At 30.5% G+C, this 19,973-nt stretch overlaps 1 protein-coding gene across 1 annotated transcript; it reads right to left on the bottom strand.

Moving 5' to 3' along the window:
- Positions 1 to 12,795: 12,795 nt before the first annotated feature.
- Positions 12,796 to 14,455, bottom strand: LOC135193513 (uncharacterized). The gene is made up of 3 exons (XM_064216311.1): positions 14,294 to 14,455; positions 13,434 to 13,769; positions 12,796 to 12,979 (listed from the first exon to the last, which is right to left on the bottom strand). The coding sequence occupies exons 1-3, from the start codon at positions 14,389 to 14,391 to the stop codon at positions 12,796 to 12,798; spliced, it is 618 nt and encodes a 205-aa protein (XP_064072381.1). The 5' UTR covers positions 14,392 to 14,455.
- Between the last annotated feature and the right edge of the window lie 5,518 nt (positions 14,456 to 19,973).

Below are 19,973 nucleotides of genomic sequence, written 5' to 3'. Positions count from 1 at the left end.
TACAAATATATTATTCGATTTATTATAATATTTATTTATCTGTTAGTAATTAATGTGTGCAAATAACTTGGCCCAGCATGCACAAATATGCGCCAATATTTGTCCAAACGTGGCAATGTGTAATATGACCTATTTGAATATTTTCGAATAATTTGCAAAAAATATGACACGGAGCTATGTGCTTCCATCCATTTGTTGGTTTTTAGCACACGAAAAAAGTCATATTAGGCAAATATTTTTTGCACCCCAACACGCCTTTGTTCGCTCAATGTCATCGTACCGATTATGCGTTCATTGTTTTGGGTAAACGCAGTTATTGTAAAATATTTGGAATATTTGCAAGTACATCAAACATTTGGTCAAATGAAATGACATTGAAAAACGATCATGCGGAACCAGATGTCGCCTTTAAAACGATCATAAGCTAATTTTAATTTCAATTTTAACCATAAAAAGTTGAGTAGTCATTTTATTATTTATATATTTAGATATTTGTACGTTAATAGTCATATTTTTGACAAGATGACATATTTCACGTGTTTTAGTCGTGTTCTTCTTAACCGAAGATTGCGGTATCAAATCCTGGCAAGGACTATACAGTTTATGTTCCTTTTTCATCTCATGCTCGGCGATAAGGAAGGGCATCGTAAGAAAACCTACATTTCTCAGATGTTTGATGTGTATCCGCCCACCCGCATTGGAGTGGCTCGGTGAAATGAGCTCCAAAGCAATTCATGGACACATTTACCGGCTCATTTAATTTTATGTATTTTAAACATTTCGTGTTACAAAAAAAAAAATGTTACGAAAGGTACAAAATAATGGACATTCTGCATCAAAAGTTAGTTATTCGGAACTGGAGACAGCGACAGGTGTTTTTAACGACCACTCCGAGATTTAGTACCAGAAGATTCGCCATTAATCTCGTTTAGACAGACGTAAATAGAAGTGGCAAAGCAAGCATTGCGTTATCAAAACAATTCATTGTTTCTTTATGTAATTGTACCGACAGTTTATATTACTCGTCGTAAATTTCAAAATACTAACTCGTTTGTTAAGAACTTTGTGATAAACTATATTTTGTTTCGAAAACATTTAACGCACAATATTTCAGTATTATGTCGCTTAGTACCTTATGTGTATTTCATAAAGAGAATACAAAAAGTCCAGCGTCTTTTTTAGTACTGCCTTGTTAACACCTCCTCAAAGTTTTTAATAAGATTAAACTGGTGGCCAGCCATTTTTTCATTTGTTTTTTTCGATCTTCTGGGTTATTCATGTCGTAAAGTCGTAAAGCTTGCCAACTTGCGATGTATGACTAACATTATAGAATCAGCACATCAGAACACTCGAGGCGAGTGAAACAAGTTTCAGTATAATTGAATTTCCGAAATCGGCAGAATTCTCTTACTGCGGCGTTCCTTCGAATCGTCTATTGTATTTGATTTCGCCATAAAAAGTTTAACGTTTAACTAAGAATAAATGTTTTTGGTGACTATTTGCCAAAAGCGTTTGTTAACAGCGGATCGGATCGTCAGTGATGTGAGCAAAAAGCGCTTGACACCATTCTATAGGTTGTTTTGAAATAGCAGTAACTTAAGCAACATCCTCACGTTTATGACAAATATTCTAAGCGCTCCTTAGAAGCCTTTACAGCGATAACAATACGGAGAACAAACAATTTGTACATAACAATTAATAACCGAATGAAAGTAGTTAATAATACAATTAATTTTTAATTGCGTTTATTTTCCTATGAAAAATGTAAAATCAATGTAAAAAATAAAAAAACTGCTATTTATGAAGACAAATTGAATATGAAGAAGAATAATTTAGAAATAATATAAAAATTTTGAAAAAATAAATTAAACATAGGATATCTATAATGCCGATACGCGTCGTGGACGTGACGTCGGCTTTCACATATAAACACGACGATGAATTTTAAAATCTCTCGATGTAATATAAAAAACATTCGAGAAGAATTTCTTTAAATTTTACGCCGCGATGTGTCGTTAGCGGAGGAATTGAAAAACGCCGATGAGAAACAAAAAGGATTTTTATAAAATACGTCGATACGAATCGAAACAATCACACTTCGAATTTCATTGTTAAGACGACAGAACGACAAACATCTCTCGAACAATGGGTACTCTGCTATATTGTTATAAATGTTATATCAAATGAAATAAAACAAGCAAATTGAAAGAAGTACAGAAATGTGTTTCTATAAAATTAAAATACACGTCTCGTATATCATTGTTTCCCCATTCACTTTAAAGTAAGGCGATAATAAAAGATTTTACCTTGAAAAACGTAAAAAAAAAAACAAGGCCAGTCTTTTAATAAAAAAAAAACATATTTTTTATGTCATAGGTAAATGTATAGTCATATGTGCCACCTGATGGTAAATTATAATATAATTCAAATCAAGTTACTCAATCCAATAAAGGAGAAAGTTCACCGACTAAACTAAAACCGTTCAAGTCCATCGAGCCAATATTGAGCCCATAAGTTTGACTTTTGAGCTTTCAGACATTATCGGTAACAGCCTAGCGTTTGTAAATTGGTATTGAAAATCCAAACAGTGTCTCGTATAGCATGTACAGGCATAAGTCTTGTTCTGTCAGTATCTGGTCACCTGGTGGTACATGGTGACCACCGCCCATAGACGGTAAGAAATGTAATCATTTTTCGTCAATCCACTACTAACTTTGGAAACTAAGATGTTATGGCATTCGTGCCTGTATTAAAACTATCTCAATCATCCTTCAAACATAATACAACAATACAAAGTATTTCTTGGCGATTGAATATACGATGTGTGGTCGGTGCGTACACGGCCGGGCTGAACAAACCACCAGATGAGGGAACAGTATAGAAAATTATATTTGCTCGCACACTTGCTCATTAAAATATATCATCAGTTGGTTAGTCTCCTTTGAGGATAGTTGCGATCCGAAGATAACAAAACTTGGTCAAGTTCGTTGGAGTAGACGATGTTATATCTAATTAATTCAGGTTTAACAATAAAATTAATTATATCATTACAATTCAATACATTGTTATATTAATTGTGTCAATAAGTTATTATGTAACTTATATTGAAATTGACGTGTAGCTTGTTAGTGAAATGTAATTGTCATAGCGCTGATCGCTTCAGTTAACAGACAATTGAATAGGCAGACATTAGCACAACAACAAATGTACACAAATACATAAATACATACATATATACATATACATATAGGTAGTTGTCATATAAACTATCTTGATAAGCTTAATACCTAGTATCTTGTTTCTACGTGTTAAAATCTCAGTTTCATACAGTAAAAAATATTGAATTTTCCGATCAAGGCATTTTTGAGATTTGGTAATATTTATACGCCCGTGCTTTAGAAAGCAAGTGAAGCCGATGTGGCGGTTATCCCATAATCATTTTGTAATTCAAATATTTTAAAAGAGTAACCACTGAGTTTCTTGTCAGTTCTTCGTAGTAGAATCTACTTTCCGGACCTGTGACAGCTTTAAGTTTAGTACAATTGTGTAAAATATCTATTCAAAAGTATATTTTGATTTGATTTGTTTTTTTTTTGTGTAAACGGTAGTTGGTCCGGCAAATGGGTCACCTGATTTTAAGTGGTCAACACCGCCCATATATATACATCAGCGCTGTTATAAATATTAACCATGCCTTACATCGCCAATGCGCCACCAACCTTGGGAACTAAGATGTTATGTTCCTTGTGTCATACCAAGCATTGCTACTTGGTGGCAGAAAATCTGATGATTTGAGTGATTGCCTTTGTGCAAACTACCCGTTTGTATTGTATCCGTGCACAAAGCCCTACCACCAAGTAAAGCGTTGTGAATACTCGTACACTATAATACCTCGTGTAGTTGGCTTGTCTCCCTTGTGAATAGAAGTTGTGGCCAAAATCAGTCAGAGATCAACATCGTCACATGATCCACAATAGCCTTGTCAATCAGTTGCCGTAGTTAACACTTACAGGGGCAAAAAGCATTTACAAATATTTTATACGTATAATATTAGCTTCCCAGTTTTAAATGATTTAAATTTTGATTGTGCGAATCCCTGTCAGCCACTTGAACTTCAGTTTGTAAGATCGATTGACGTTTATAGTTATTGTTCCGCTATTTAAGGCTATAGCATTAAATTTGGTTACATAATTATCCTTTAATTTTTTTCAATAAACAGGCTATAAAATGCAAAAATACATTTGAATCATACTAGTAGCTATTGCAATTAGTATGTTGTGATAATTCTTCATTTAATGTAATCCTACAAAATTACGATTAAAAAGTACTTGTAAAAGCCTACTCAAATAAAGTACATTTTGATATTTAAAATAACAACTCGACAAAATTTTTAACTGTATACATAAATACAATAACGTAAGCGCCACTGAAATATTCATTTAGTAGAAATTAATTGCGAACGTAATTCACCGAAATAGTATTTCAGGGTGAAATATTATCGTATTTTGCTTTGGATAAGTAGCAACAGCTCTTAGGGCATTAATAACATTACTGTTTCACACTGACTCTGAGTTGTGTGAATACAAACAACCTTAAACAATACTGAAAATTTTCAAAAAAATTCAAAATTTAAGCCGATTTAGCTGCTATTTATTAACATCAATACTAATATTATAAATGCGAAAGTAACTATGTCTCTCTGTTACGCTTTTACAGAAAAACTACTGAACCGAATTCGATGAAATTTGGTTTGAAAGAACCCAAAGATAAGACAAAGTCTACTTTTTATACCTAAAGCGTACGACCGCCTTCCAACACCCCGTGTGTAAAAAACCGCGGGTAAAAACTAGTTTATTATAAGCTTATCAATGTTGGATTTGAATATACATATATTAACAAAAGCAAACTACACTGGGATGTCACTCCCGAATATATAAGAATAAAATGTCTTAACTGGTCCACGGAACCATTAATTCGTTCCAATTTTTTTGTTTTTCTTTATGAATACTCTATTTGTTCATTATAATAAAATATATATTTACAAAAGGATAAAATAAAATTATACTATATATTTTTTTTAAATAAATAACTAATTCCAAGTCAAATATCAAAATTGTTATTTTGTGATTGAATTATGAACATCTTATGCAACTGTATATCATGATTGATAAATGTTTTGACGCCTGGAACAATGCGTGCTCTTGCATATGGAAATTGATTTATTTTGCTCATAAACCATTGATCAATGATCACACTATTGTTGGAGCTTAAACAATAAATTTCAAATCGTCATAAACATGACCTTCTTTTCACATATAATATATTTCAAATTGAAAATAATCTTCAATTTTGTGAATTTCACTATTCCGAAGATACAGAAATTCCACGAGAGACAAAACACTTTAGAAAAGTTTTTTTTTTGTCAAATGATGACTTATTTTTCATTTCAATACGTTTAAGTAAAGTAATCTTATAGGAATTGATTTTTGAAATTACTACATTATCTTAAAATGACGCAATTTGGCGTTCAATTTAGCTGAATGACATTAGCAACATTGTATGAACAATAGGTATTGAAAATATTCTCACGAAAATGTTTGCTGGCGCAACCCACAAAAGCTCGACCGCTCGAAGCTGAACATAAAATATGTAAAATTGAGACGAAAATCAAAAACTTCTTACTACGATTTCGAGATAAAAAGTGAAATATCAAATTATATTTTTTTAAGATTAAAATATATTGGAGTTCAAAAGTTTGTAGGTAATTAAAAATGAAACTGGAACGCCCAAGTGAGTACTAGACTTACATAGAAAAGTTAATTAATGTGCTACGAAGTGCAAGTTAAATGTAGTTGGATAAAAAGGAGCTTAAGTGTATTTAAAATTTTTAGCATAAAATTTAATCACGAAGCGTTGCAATAGAAGTTATATCATACGAACATTGTTATCTTTATAATAAATTATCTTTTATATAAATAAATGCTTAAAGCTTGATAAACATGTATTTTAAAATCCTGAGCTATTATTGTTAAATAAATAAGTTGTAAAATTCAGATTAAAAAATTTAGTATTTTTTTTTTAAATAAGAAACTTAACAATATCAAATAGCAGATATTGAGATGGGACTGCATTAAGATACACATATTAAACTAAGTACAAAAAGAATAATCAAAATCACTTCATAAAAATATTTATACATAAAAGTAACTTTAACTATAATAAATTGAAGTTTTTTTAACAAAACAATTTTGAATTATGTTAATAGAATTCTCATAGTTTTATCAAAAAGTTTTTACTACATGTCAGGGATATTTAAATTTGAAGGTAAAATAAATCCAAAAGAAAGAAAATCAAATTCATCAACTTATATATAACAAAAAATGAATGTTTGGCATCTTAGCGTTATTAAACTATTTATCCGATTGTTTTATCTTTGGTTACTTGTTCTGCATAAGCAAAATAAAGGTTCCTAGCTCGATTTTTTTTTCTTTGACCCTCTGAAGGACAACATTGTTCTCCGATATAAATATTCCGTTTATTGTTACAAATTAATATATCATACGTAACTTTAATGTTCTACACATTAAATATGCGTTATATTATTTAAAAAAAAAAAAAACGTACAAGAATACAAGATAATAAATCACAAATGAGATTCCTGTTTTATCTAGCAGAAAACATCTCAAACACGTTGTTTCTAATAAAATTTTAATAGAACGGTTGTGTGTATGGGAAAGTATAAAACAGTACCAACATACAAGAAAATTCCATCGCGCAGCTTATTGACACATGTTATTTTCTTCGATGTTCTCATAAAATCTAGCAATCTTATCTCGTTCAATGACTTTTGAATAATATATGCCGTGAATAGAGTTTCCCAAATAGCTACGGAACTTATTTTATCTTATAGCATGACAGAAATTTTACATGAATAATGCTGGCTTAATAAATCTTTATTTCCTCTCAAAGAAAATGAAACTAAACGAATTAAACAAATTAGAATCATGTGTATTTACGTAGCGGGTCTCTGTTAGCACATTATGACGTATGTTCATGGGTCATATGACCTTTATTACAAACCATCAGGTTATGATCACAGAATCAGGTATAACATTGTTAAATTTTAAATAAAGATAAGTATAAATTTGACCAAAGATACAACAGTCCAAGTCATTCTTCGTATCTGTATATCTTATATATTAGTAACGTAAGTCGATTTTTGTCCCAGTGATTATGGAACGATGGCTGCATATAATAAATCGGTTAGAGTCTAATTTTGAAAAGCTCCAGCCGTACATGTGCGGAAAATTAAAGAGGATTCTTGATTGCAATTTACTAAATTGTTACGACTTAAAAAATAATTCATTTTAGAGAACGGATAAAAGTTACTGGCCGGCTACAGAGCGATACTACGGCTGTATAAGAAAAAAAAATTAAAAACGTAACCAAAATTAAAGTATATACTCCCAATTCCAACTGAACTAGTTGATTTGATATTAAAAATTTAATTCAAAAGAGCTTTCATCATTTTCAAATGAAATCAAAACAAAATCATTCATAGGTTTCGAAATTCCTAAAAAATCTTTTGATTAAAAGCGAGGCTTCGCGGGCGACCCACTAGTATTGTATTGAATAATGTATTGTTATTCTAAGATACTTATAATTCTAAGATCATCACGATGATTGGCAATAGAAATTTGTCGAAATAAAATAATGTGAATCTAAATAAAAAAAAAGTAAACCAAAGACACGGACGACACGTCTGTGAAAAAGATTATTCATAAAAGTATACTTGAATCTGAATGACGTATGAAAAAATAATGAAATATATTAAGATGATTAACTATGACATTAATTTAATTTAGAGCGTCTAAAAAATGTATGAAATGTTACTATAAAATGTTTTTATAAGATAGGTTTATCCTTATTCAAGGAGCTATTTATTTTTTTACTCTATTATCAGTTTTATTTAAACTGAATTATCTGTAGCTTAATGATTTTTAATGCTTAGTAATATGAAATAACATCTCGTAATTCTCATCTTATCAAAGGCTTGCACTCCTCTTGTGGAGGTTTACCAAATTTATTCGAATCCACTATTGCATATTCCATTCATTCATATTTCCTTATCTTGATAACACGTGATTAATCATAAACAAAAATTAAAGCACATGACAATTAATTGCGGATTTGAACCCGCAGTCTTCAGCTAAGATTCATATGTTTTAGCCACTGGGCCGTCTCGTTTTATTAGCTGCGTAGAAATTCCTTAAAAAATGTTATTTCAAATTATACATTCAAATACAAATGTTTCGTTGTTGGCATTGATCGATCTGGGTTAGCGTTACCTTGTAATTTTTCCACATTTTTATGAGCTCAGACTAAGAATCCTCAAGCGGAAATCAAGAATTCAATGCATGATATCTTCCTGAATCTCTGAACTTTATGTCAGTAATATATTACTGACATATTAAACTGCTTTAATACGGTTGATTTTTTTATATCTCGAGTTAATTGCTTGTGATATCGATCGGTATTTGTTTTATCATTCTTTCATCATGTAAGCGTCTTTTATTCGAAACCATGAGGCGATAATCTAAATTTTTAAGTAATTCTTAAACACATTTAAGTAGCAGCCAGATATGCGATGCTCGGACTAAATACATTAAAGTCATCGTACAAAACACGATGATGGTATTCAAATGAAACCAATCGAACTTTAAATCAAATATTTTAGAAGTGTTTTTTTACCTTTTACATCACTAACTATCTATCAGTAAATTTTAACCAACAAATATTAATTAGATCGAACACAACGATAAATATAACAATTGATTAATTTAAGATTTTTTAAGATCTTTAAAAATTGTTCATATTTTGTTTTAAGTATTAAATTTCATTATTTAAAGGATTTCATAGTGCTTCATATATAATAAATATGTAGTTTTTTTCTTTGTGAATCAATCAAATTAATCACTTCAATCGCTCGAAAACTACTGAACGTGTTGGTATAAGACTATGAACAAACGACGCGGGATCGTCCGTACGGTTATAGGATATCCATTTTCTGAATACCGTTAATCCCTGCTTCTTTTTTATCCAGAGAAGAGGGCAAGCAACATCTAGCTTTAATATGATTATTAATATATAATAACCAATTTAAATATACGAACACAATAAATACCAATGAAGGTTCATACAGTACAATAATACGAACTCGTTAAAAGAGCAGTTTCAGTTTATATAAGGACTAAATGGCGAAGATACATCGTTCAATTTTTCAGTGCTACGCTGAATCGGTCAGTAAATGGTTATTTATCGATATGCAAAGGTTGCGAGGCGGCTCGTTAGCGCGATATTTTTTTTTTCCGAATGCAGTTTGACGCACGTGACGCCACAGCCTTTTGAAGTTTTAACCTTATACTACTGGGACAATAGTATTCGCTTTTACGTTAAACTTTATTTTTGCATTGAACATTTCAATGTCTATCTTCTCTTATCTTTCATATGCAGTTCCGTCAATTCATTTACGTACACCATCAATATTGGAATGATATGATTTTGTGTATCTGTTTTTTTATACTGAAAAAATCAACCGATTTTATTTTTGTTCTATCTTCATTCGTTGGTCCTACCTCACAATACAATTGTGAAAGAGAGTTTATTTGTTACGCTTTAACGTTTAAACTATTCAAGAAATCTTCAAGGAATCTTTAATACAGGTTATCAGTGGTAAAGGAAAGGTTATAAAACTTATCGAATCCGCCTCTCTTACAAGAGAAACTAGTTCAAAATAAGAAAGTCATACTATCATTAAACAAAGTTACAAGTATATATGGGTAGGTACCACCGACTCATCAGATATTCTACCGTCGAACAGCAATGCTTAGTATTATGGTGTACCGGCTTGTAGAATAAGTGCACCAGTGTAACTACCGGCTAAGATGTTATCTCCCAAAGTTGGTGGCGCATTGTTGTGATGTAAGGAAAAGTTAATATTTCTTACAGAGCCAATGACTATGGGAAATGATGACCACTCACAGTCAGGTGGTTTATTTGCCCGTCCACCTACTACCTATATCTAATTATTTTTATTTTTAATTTACGAACAAAAAACAGTATACTTATTATTTCTAATATATTTTTATGTGCTAAGTTGTCTTGAGACGAGACTCATTCCTCACGTGCAACATGTATTTGCCTTTGGCTAAATAGTATCTCGTTTACAACATGATTGCGAATTTGAAATCCCTCCTGGCCCACTCAGGCGCCTTTGATGGCAAGCGTTAAACGAGTATTAAATACACAATTTGCTACGTGTTGAAAGAAACTGACGCCGCGGGGCATTTCAAACCTCAGAATAAAGGTGAAATGGTAAACGTCCGGTCTGCATGAACCAGCTTACTCTTCTACAATAATGTTTATAGAGAACTAACTGAAACACTTACTTTGGTGCTATTCTGTTAGACTAAATTCGTATCTAAATCATGAAATAGTCGAAACCGACTTACTGTGATACGCTATAATAATTCTTGTATCCCTTAAATATTATAACAACTATCGTCAAAGTCGCATATCACCAGAGAGCTGCAGAGAGGTAGTATTGATACCAATATTACAAAATTAATTTCATATTGATTTGTGATACGTTCGTTGTCATTTTTATTATGTTGTATATTCTGCGTTCGTATCATACGAAGGTACGAGAGAAGTCTCACCCGCTTATTATCATTTTAACTGTTCGAAATGGCTACACTGTTATTATATTCCGGTAAAGGCGCAATGATCAAGTCTGCTTTGATATGTGATTATACGCTTGTGGTATTTGTGTTATTCTTAAACAAATGTATAAAAAACATAGTAATATTTTTGTATGTAATCATATAAGCATTTATATATATATAAATAAAATGCCTGTAAATATCACAGTGCTGTGCTAAAGTTGAAATAAGCTAGAATAAGCCTTTTTTAATTATTATTGGGTTAAAATATTGCAGAAATCCAAACGAAATGTGTACTTTTCTTACCTGTAGTGCTTATTATTGTTTGAACCACTTATTTTATCATCTTCAATTAGGATTCACGTGTTACAATCTCGAATAATATTATTAGTAGATAGATCGTACGGTTGTCTCCGGATAACATTCCGTCACTCGTTCGAAGTTCCGAAATTTAACAAGAATAGTCCGTTATAATTCATTGCAGAATTCGTTTAAAGTATATTTCATAGAGTAGACTTGTATTTATAAGACGAACTATATATTTGAGCTGGCGCGGGAGCCCATTTTCGCATAGCAAAAGCAGGCTAGTAGTTCATTAAAAAGATATATACGGTCATTACGAAGACATTTAGAGTGTAACGTAACACCGACCTTATTGTATTTTATTAAAGTAATTTGCTCAGTGAATTACTTCAAAACAAAGATGTTTATGAAATAAGGAAACAAAGTTTTTGCAAATGAGATTTATATAATAATTTTTATATATATATATATATATATATATTCCACATATATATATGTGGAAATTGAACTATTTGTATTATGTGGTCACTGTCACCTATAGATATTATTAATACTTAAAATTGTTACCCATACCCATTTTATACTGCCAATACTGCTAACCATATTAATTGGTGTAGCTAGGTACCACCCCTCATCACATATTCTACCGCTAAACAACAATACTTAGCTATTGCTGTGTTCATTCATCAATCATTTTAGTTCCCAAGATTGGTAGTACATTGGTGATATGGGGAATGATTTCTTACAATACAAGATGGCACATTTTCCAGTCCGCCTAACAATATGAAATAAAAAAATTGTAACAAAATGAAATTGAGTCCTTATTTCTTTATTTACAACAAAGCATTGCCGTATCAGTTATGTGTCATCGATTTTAATAATAATTAGTTTTTTTTTATTTTTTATAGTATATAAATCGTAACGCTCGATGACTAACAACTGGGAGCAAATAAGATACATCATTATTCTATGTGAGTTTATAGATAAAACTTGTTTATTTGACTTGTAATCTATTATTATTATCATCTATATTTTCTAATCAAAGTCAATTGCCATAGAGCATATTATTTCGCTGACAAGTTTATCAAAACATAAACCTCGATATAAAAAAGAAACTAAGGGTCAAGGCTTAAAGTAACTAATATTAAATCTGGCAAAATGCCACCAGACAGATATCTGGCACGAAGCCAGGTAATGTAAGGTAAACCTTTTGAAACATTTGCAAAACCAGCGCTTTACAAATATTAAAAAAACCGTTAAAATCGAAATGTTATTAACTACATTTTAGTTTTAAAAAATATGATAAAATATATCTTTTAATAGTTTTATTCAACCCAACATGATATTTTACTTTTAAAATTCATAACACCATAAAGAAAACTGCAGTCAAAAACGTACAAGATAATCTTATTTGCATATAAAAGAGTTCAGCTGTGGTAATACTTTCGTAAAATATCTGAAACATTCTCTCCTTGCTCTAGACAAGCTTGTAATATCCGGAAAATTCTTTAACTAGGAAAGAATAACGTGTAAGAAAACGGGTGGCCACTTGAGCTTTCATAGCGGGATTCTATGATGCGATATTTTAAAAGAGATTTTTTACAGATTTCAAGCAGAATGGGAGTATGAATATAATTTTATTTATGGTGATAATTTTATTATAAAACTTTATAATGAGTAAATATTTTCAAAGGGCTACAATCACGAACCATAGCGTTCATTAAAATCATAATAATAAATAAGATAAGATAAAATATACGCGAAGTTTAATTCATAAGGATTCTTCAAAAATCGATACAAGACTATCGTGATTACATAAATCGCTATCACAAAATCTCCACCAGTAATTGTACAAGGGATTGGCCAAACATCCTCGCCAGATGTAGCCATCGCTTCTAATAGCTTTTACACCACAAATTTCGTTTTCTGCGCACTCTTGTATGGGGAGTGCACTTCTGAAATTTGAAATGGTTATAATTTAATTTTTTACTTTATCATCTATACAAATATTATAAATGCGAAAGTTACTCTGTCTGTCTGTTACTCTTTAACGGCCCAAAAAACCGAATTGGATGAAATCTGATACAAAGTAGAACCTCAAAATCTTTTTTAGCTAAAAATTGACGACTAACCTTTAAAATGCGAGCAAAGCCGCGGGCGACAACTACTCGTAATATTATATAACATCACAAGTGAAACCGTCAACAAACGTTGTCTGTCATTTATTATATGCTAATACCTTCTAGGAAATGCACAACTTTTGGTATACACATAAATACCTTTATGTTACTCTTAAGATACAGTTTTGATCCATAAAAATATATATATATTTTCCTAATAAGGCGTAAAAGTAAAATTATTCAAGTGACACGGGAAAAAAACGATTATGAGTATTAAATATGTACTCACATATGACCTTCTAAGCAATTTGTTTTAGCACTCACATCCTCAGCCATCACAGCTTCAGTTGTATTCACTTCACATCTTAAGCAAGACATATCTTTAAATATAGAGTTTCTGAAACTTTTCGTTCGAGAGAGTTCTATAACATTTTCAATCCAATCTCTTTTCATTGAAAATATATGAGGCATTTCGGAAATTGAAATGTAGTTACAAAGATTACAGGAACAAACGTATGTAGTCAGATTGCGGTATATGTTGAAACATCCACGATTTACTATACCGAACGGCGTGTGCTGAGAGTAACACATATCTTCATTATTTTTACAAATAATTGCAGGTATCCTAAAAAATATTTGAATTTTAGGTCACTAACATAATTTCATATATCTATGTGCCTTTGTTAAGCGTTTAACAGTGGCTACATGTTCACTTATTAGATTTGGTAGCTACAAATCCTGAAATCCTAAGTACAAAATCCTGGGCAGGCAAAATTTATTGGATATTCCACTCAAGAAATTTGTAATTTGTAAGTTTATAATTCCTTGCCTTGATGAGAATGGAAAGCACTTGAACTGTTTTATCGTATCGGATTACCATCACATCGGGGTATTAGAGTGGTACATTGTGTTTCTATTTTTATGTCTAATTGTCACTAAATATATTTGAAATTGTTGTATTGTCTTCGTCGACAAGCACGAAAATGTCCATCATATCTGTAATCGATTTGGAGGATACCATCAGCAACATTATCTAGTTAGTACTTTATTTAATATCACTACAGAGTATCAAAAAGAGCCACAATCCACGTACGTATCCTCGAATGTATACAATAGTAAAATATTGCTTTTATAACTAATTTTACTCACAATTTGTTTTTTGGATCACTACATCCCATTGAAATAATATTATTACACGATATGCAGGAACGTTTTGGAATACTAATATCATTTTCTATAAAAGACATTTTTATTAATGAAGAATTAAATGATTGTATTTTTGTAATTTCATGCTTTGAATCTTGTATGAAAGTTTTTTGAGATAATTTGTCCTCTTTTACTTGAGTATCATTAGTAATAGATTTCACATTTGTTAGGTTAACGCTACCATTATTTGTACTAATTTTATTAAATTTCAATATTTCACTCATATTTTGATTTCTTTTAATATTACCATTTTTATCTAGTGCTTTTGTTAATTTTTTGTTTGTTTTAGATATTTCAATAGTATTATTATTTTCAGTACTAAGATCAGGTTCAAGAAGAATAATGGGTTCTTCGGAATCTGCGAATATCTGTTTAACGTTACTCACTAAAAATGTTACTAGATTTTGATTTGATTCATTATTATCCGATTTTGATGGTTTTAATGGACGGATTTCTTCCATTTGTCTTCTAAAATTTTGTAACGACATATTATTTATAGACGTTTTTTCAACTTTACACTGAACATTACATATTAAAAAAAATGTAATGAATTTAATAATCTTCATCTTCGCTGCTTTTCTTGTGATTGTCATAATAACAAACGTAAAAAATTTGACACATTTCAAGAAGTTTTTTTTTTTTTTTATCGTTGAATAGTTGCTAAAATCGAATAGATTAGAATAAAAACTTTACAATTTATAATTATGTTTGAAGCCATCGAAACTAAAACTTTTGTTTTTGGAATATTGTTTGCTATTATTTGCTTATTTGACATTTTGAGATTTTTAAATGAATCATGGTTGCACAATGTTGAATTACAAAATTTATAATAAGAGTTATAAGAAGGCTTATTTGTGCATCCTCTGGTCACAATGGCTGGATTGGGTTCAATATTTATGAAACAAACTTGATCATGTCCACAAGCCATATAGTTTGCACTGAAAATAAAACACAGAATTTGGATTATTTTTTTCCATTTACATAAATTAAACTATAATTGTGACCGTATAACTTACTTTTTACCAAATCTGCAAATTTTATCAGAGACTGAATTAGTTCCTTTAGATTGACAAACTTTACAAATAAGATCCATACCAAGGAGAGGAGCCTGTAGACGTTTATTATCAAACTCCCAATCCCTTATTTTTTCATATTCATAATATGAAACGTCATATGAAGGTTTATCATTACACAAATGACAATTACAAGTGAATGTCCGATTTAACTTATTTTTCCATACACAGCCCCTTTTAATATATTGTGGGTTTACTTCCACGTAACATTCTTGTGCAACAGTACATATTTGTTTTGAAGAACTAAAAAATAATTAAGATAATTGTTTACGACTACTTTATCATTATTTTTCAGGTTAAAAAGGTGGTCGGACTTTATACACGCTTGTGTAGATATCACTTGTCATATTATATTCTACCGCTAAAAAGCAATACCTTAGTAATGTTCTATTGTGGTTTAAAGGATGAGTAAGCCAGTGTAACTACTGACACAAGGGACATAACATTTTTGTTCCAAATTTGGTGCTTCGATGTTGTAAAAGATGGTCGATGTTTTTACATCAGGTGGCCCATTTGCCATAGTAAACTATAACATTAAAACTAAATACGAGTAATACTAGATAAAAATAATTAAAATAATCACAGTCACTTACGCAATTCCCAAATAGCAATCATTGTCTCTTTTAGATAAACCGCCACCAAAACATGATATACACTCTAAGGTCGGACTTTTTGTCGTTTTTCTTATATTCCTTGGAAACTTATTACGCCTCGTTGGTTTACATTCGCCGGTAACATTCATTTGTATTTTTTCTTTCAATTTAAAATTTTGTGAGTTGATAGTTGTAAATGTACTAAAAGATTTTTTTTCTTCAAAGATCGTAATCATTGGTATCTTCGAGGTCTCGGGGATTAAACCAGAATTATTCTCAAGCCGTGGATTTGTTTCAATTTTCTTTTGTTTATCATCGTAAGCATAAGCTAACTTGGCTCTGAAGACAAATTTTGTTAATAAAAAGAGATTGAAAATATATACTATATTTACATTCATCACAATATTTAGGTTACGTTGTCATTCTTTACTTCTTTCAACAGTTACCACAGACGTAATTGTCATAATTTATTACATTAAATAATGTATCAACAAAGAGGATTTTATAACATTTTAATTTTCTTTACAAATCGAATTCTAAAATCTTTATACGTGCTCAACACTTTTGCTGGAACGAATTGAGCATAAGTTAAATAATTTTTTTTCTTGTAAAAATAATTACGACACAATCATACAGTAAGATTAAATTAAAGCAAAAGCAATTAATTATTTTAATTAATTTACACCTCTTCGATTTTCCCGCATTATTTTAGCACAAATTATGATAAACCATTAAACAAGCACGGTGAGCTAATGTAAATGTTTCTATCTTTTATTAATCTTTTATAACTCACGTCTTTGCCCTTAATGTTTTTATAAGAAACTTTTTTCCATTAAATTCTATTTTCTTTACATTATCAAGCAGAACTTAACATTTTGGTGATATTTTTACATCGCGGTCCCTTACTTTGAAAAGAGATTTTAACAAAATGTGGTTAAGAATGTTCTTTAGCCTAACCAAAAAGTCTGGGGATTTGTGAGTCTTGGTCTCGAAGCAGAGCTTCACCGAGCCACAAGCTGGTACAGGAGGGAGTAGACGCTTATGTGAAAACAATCTCTCTAATTCTTCGATTCACATTGAGACAAACCCTCTATCGAAGATTTCACTTGTGAACAATAGGTAGAGTGCCAACTGATCACACAAGCAAGTTGAGTAGTAACAGTCAGAAAAAATAAAAAAACATAATACCAATAGTTTGCTCCGTATATGACAAATATCATAAAATATTTGGTTGAATACCATTATCAAAATAACCGTATATTATTGTAAAGTATCTATCTTTCTCCAGTTCATGATAAATATAATTCATACTAACATTTTCTAGACTCGGTCCCGCAATTAAATTGTAACTAATTTCTTAAGTCGAGTTATATTTTGTTCTTAAACAATTTATTGTTCCACAAGAGTACAGACGGCGAGAACTTCGTAAGTAATAACTTTGAATATACATCTATGTTTTCGTTACTTTTATAATATTTATCATTGTACAGCCGCGAAAAGTTCGGTTCATTACTTTTATTAACTCTGACCATTATGTGAGAAACGGGAAAGTTTCGGAAATATTATGATTGTTCGTTTATAATGAATATATTATACACAGAATTACTTGCCACTATATACCTAACTTAATTTAATAAAAGATATCTTGCGAATACCATGACAATCATTCAAAATAAGTACAATGGTATAGTAACATTTTTTCAAAAAAAATATTTTTTTGTTTGAATTTACTAAGCGCCATCGTCTCGTCCTCACCTCGTCTGCTTATTATATGGGACTTGACAAAACAAAATAAATACCTTTTACTTGTATCCATTTAATAATAATACATCAAGGCGACAGTAAGTAGTTTAAAACATACATATTGCCTATTTTAATGACATACAAGTAATACTAAATAAAGATATATATAAAACCTTTTTAAATATTTTTGTCACATGTGTGAAATTGCAGGTCGCAAACCCTTAATAAAATAGCTGAAACACAATCATTAACAGAATGAAAATAATAAATAAATTCATCCTCTATCCATAGCTTGTAAACATTTTCCGCTTTGTATGACGTATATTGCCTGTAATTTAATTAAATTACCGAATCCTCGTACAATACAGTGCAGTTTATGGTTTCGCAAAAATTGCCTCCACTCTGCATAAATTGCGTAATGATGATTAGGTGTATATTATTTTGTGCGTTGCGTGTAATTTTTCGGTGAAATGGAGATTAACTTTTTTTTTTAATTTTTTGTTCCCTGATTTCAATCCATTAATATGAATATGTAAAACACGGTTATTACGTACCTACCGACATTTGCATTTCGTTTTAAATGTTTTATTATTAACGGAAATGACTCTTGGAGTCTGGGTAAGACATTCTAAACAAGTATTAAAGTCCTTTAATGTTTAAATTTATCGAAATAAATAAATCGGTTATATTCTTACAAGTTGAGAACATATACTAATATTATAAATGCGGAAGTATTTAACTCTGTCTGTCTGTTCTTGTTTCGTGACCAAACCACTAATGCAAATTTGATAAAATTTGGTTTTAAGCTTGAACTCCATGGAAGGACATAGGCTACTTTTCGAAGCCTAACCTGACGATCAACTCCAAAACGCGAGCGAAGCATCGAGCGACAACTAGTCCAAATATGAATACGCAAAGACAAAAGAGTTCAGTGACTTTATCTCCTACGTTTATTAACTGATTTTCTTTTTCTCTTTGGTAGGTATTGACGTTATTTTTATTATTATCATTAAAAAAATTGATAATAAAAGTAAAAGAAAAAACATGAAAAATGACAGTTCAGATAATTATGAATGAATGTCTTCGGACCGGCAAATAAGCCATCTGATGATATGTGTCTAACATTGCCCATAGACATTGGAGCCGAAAAAAAAATAACCAATCCTCACATCGCCAATGCGCCTCCGACCTTGGGTATTAAGATATTATGTCCCATGTGCCTGTAGTTTCACAGGCTCACTCACCCAAATTGGAACACAATAATAGTAAGTATTGCTACTTGGTGTTAGAATATATATGATGAGTGGGTGGTACATCCCACCATACCCTTATGGGCTTGCTCTAAGCCCTACTACCAAGTAATTATTATATTCACATAAGTATAAATATAAAAAAGGTAATAGAACGATATAAGCGCTTAAGATTAAAAAAATAAAGTAAATATATAAATTGCATATATTTAAGACATCAAAATGTTATGTTTTACTTGAGAAAAATTACATTTCGTCTAGACTAAAGCTTATAAAGTAAATCGGTTCATTTGCAGTCACAGAATCAAGTGTTGTCAAGATGTCTGTTAAAGTAAATTTTTCATTAAATATTAAATTAGTTAAAAATGTTCGTACGAAAAATTTTAAGTTCATTGACATTCTTTCATTTCAATCCGTTATTATCAAGTACATATAACAATAATAATTTGATTTAATTTATGAAAAATTGTTCTGACAGTTTAATTAAATTGTATTGTTATTAAATAAATTATTTAGATGCAACTGATTAAACCCGTCAAATATACTTTTCACGAACTACCTCGACACGTGGAAGGTTGGACGAACAATTGGACTGTTGGATGACCGGGTGGAGCCTTTTTCTTGCAGAAAATATTGAGTGTGCTTGAATTTTTTCGTTTTTCATATATTTAAAAAAATAACTATAAAACATAAGCGAAATATTATGTACTAAAATTAATTTAAATTAACTAAAAATATAATGTTGTATTTTCCGAAAGATATACCGCAATATATATTTTAAATAACGCTATTATATATGAACCTACGGACTGTTGTTTGTAATAATGTTGTATAATAGCTACTAAATAGCTAATGACTGCTCTCCAGCTTTGCTTGTTTAATTCTTCTCTAACCTGGATTTAGATTTGTTTGAAATATGGAACATTTAATATGAAATTTAAATTACAAATATATTATGTATTTT

This window comes from Vanessa tameamea, chromosome 11 (assembly GCF_037043105.1).
Source record: "Vanessa tameamea isolate UH-Manoa-2023 chromosome 11, ilVanTame1 primary haplotype, whole genome shotgun sequence".
NCBI lineage: Eukaryota > Metazoa > Arthropoda > Insecta > Lepidoptera > Nymphalidae > Vanessa > Vanessa tameamea.
Note: the sequence above shows the minus strand (reverse complement) of the source record. Positions and strands in the feature narration are given on the sequence as shown.

Bases quoted from the DNA above. Each gene is read 5' to 3' on its own strand.
- LOC135193513 (XM_064216311.1), bottom strand. From the start codon at position 14,391: ATGTCTTTTATAGAAAATGATATTAGTATTCCAAAACGTTCCTGCATA. The intron at 13,770-14,293 runs GTGAGTAAAATT...AATATTTTTTAG, and splicing joins AGTGATCCAAAAAACAAATT to GATACCTGCAATTATTTGTA. The intron at 12,980-13,433 runs GTGAGTACATAT...TTCAAATTTCAG, and splicing joins AATTGCTTAGAAGGTCATAT to AAGTGCACTCCCCATACAAG.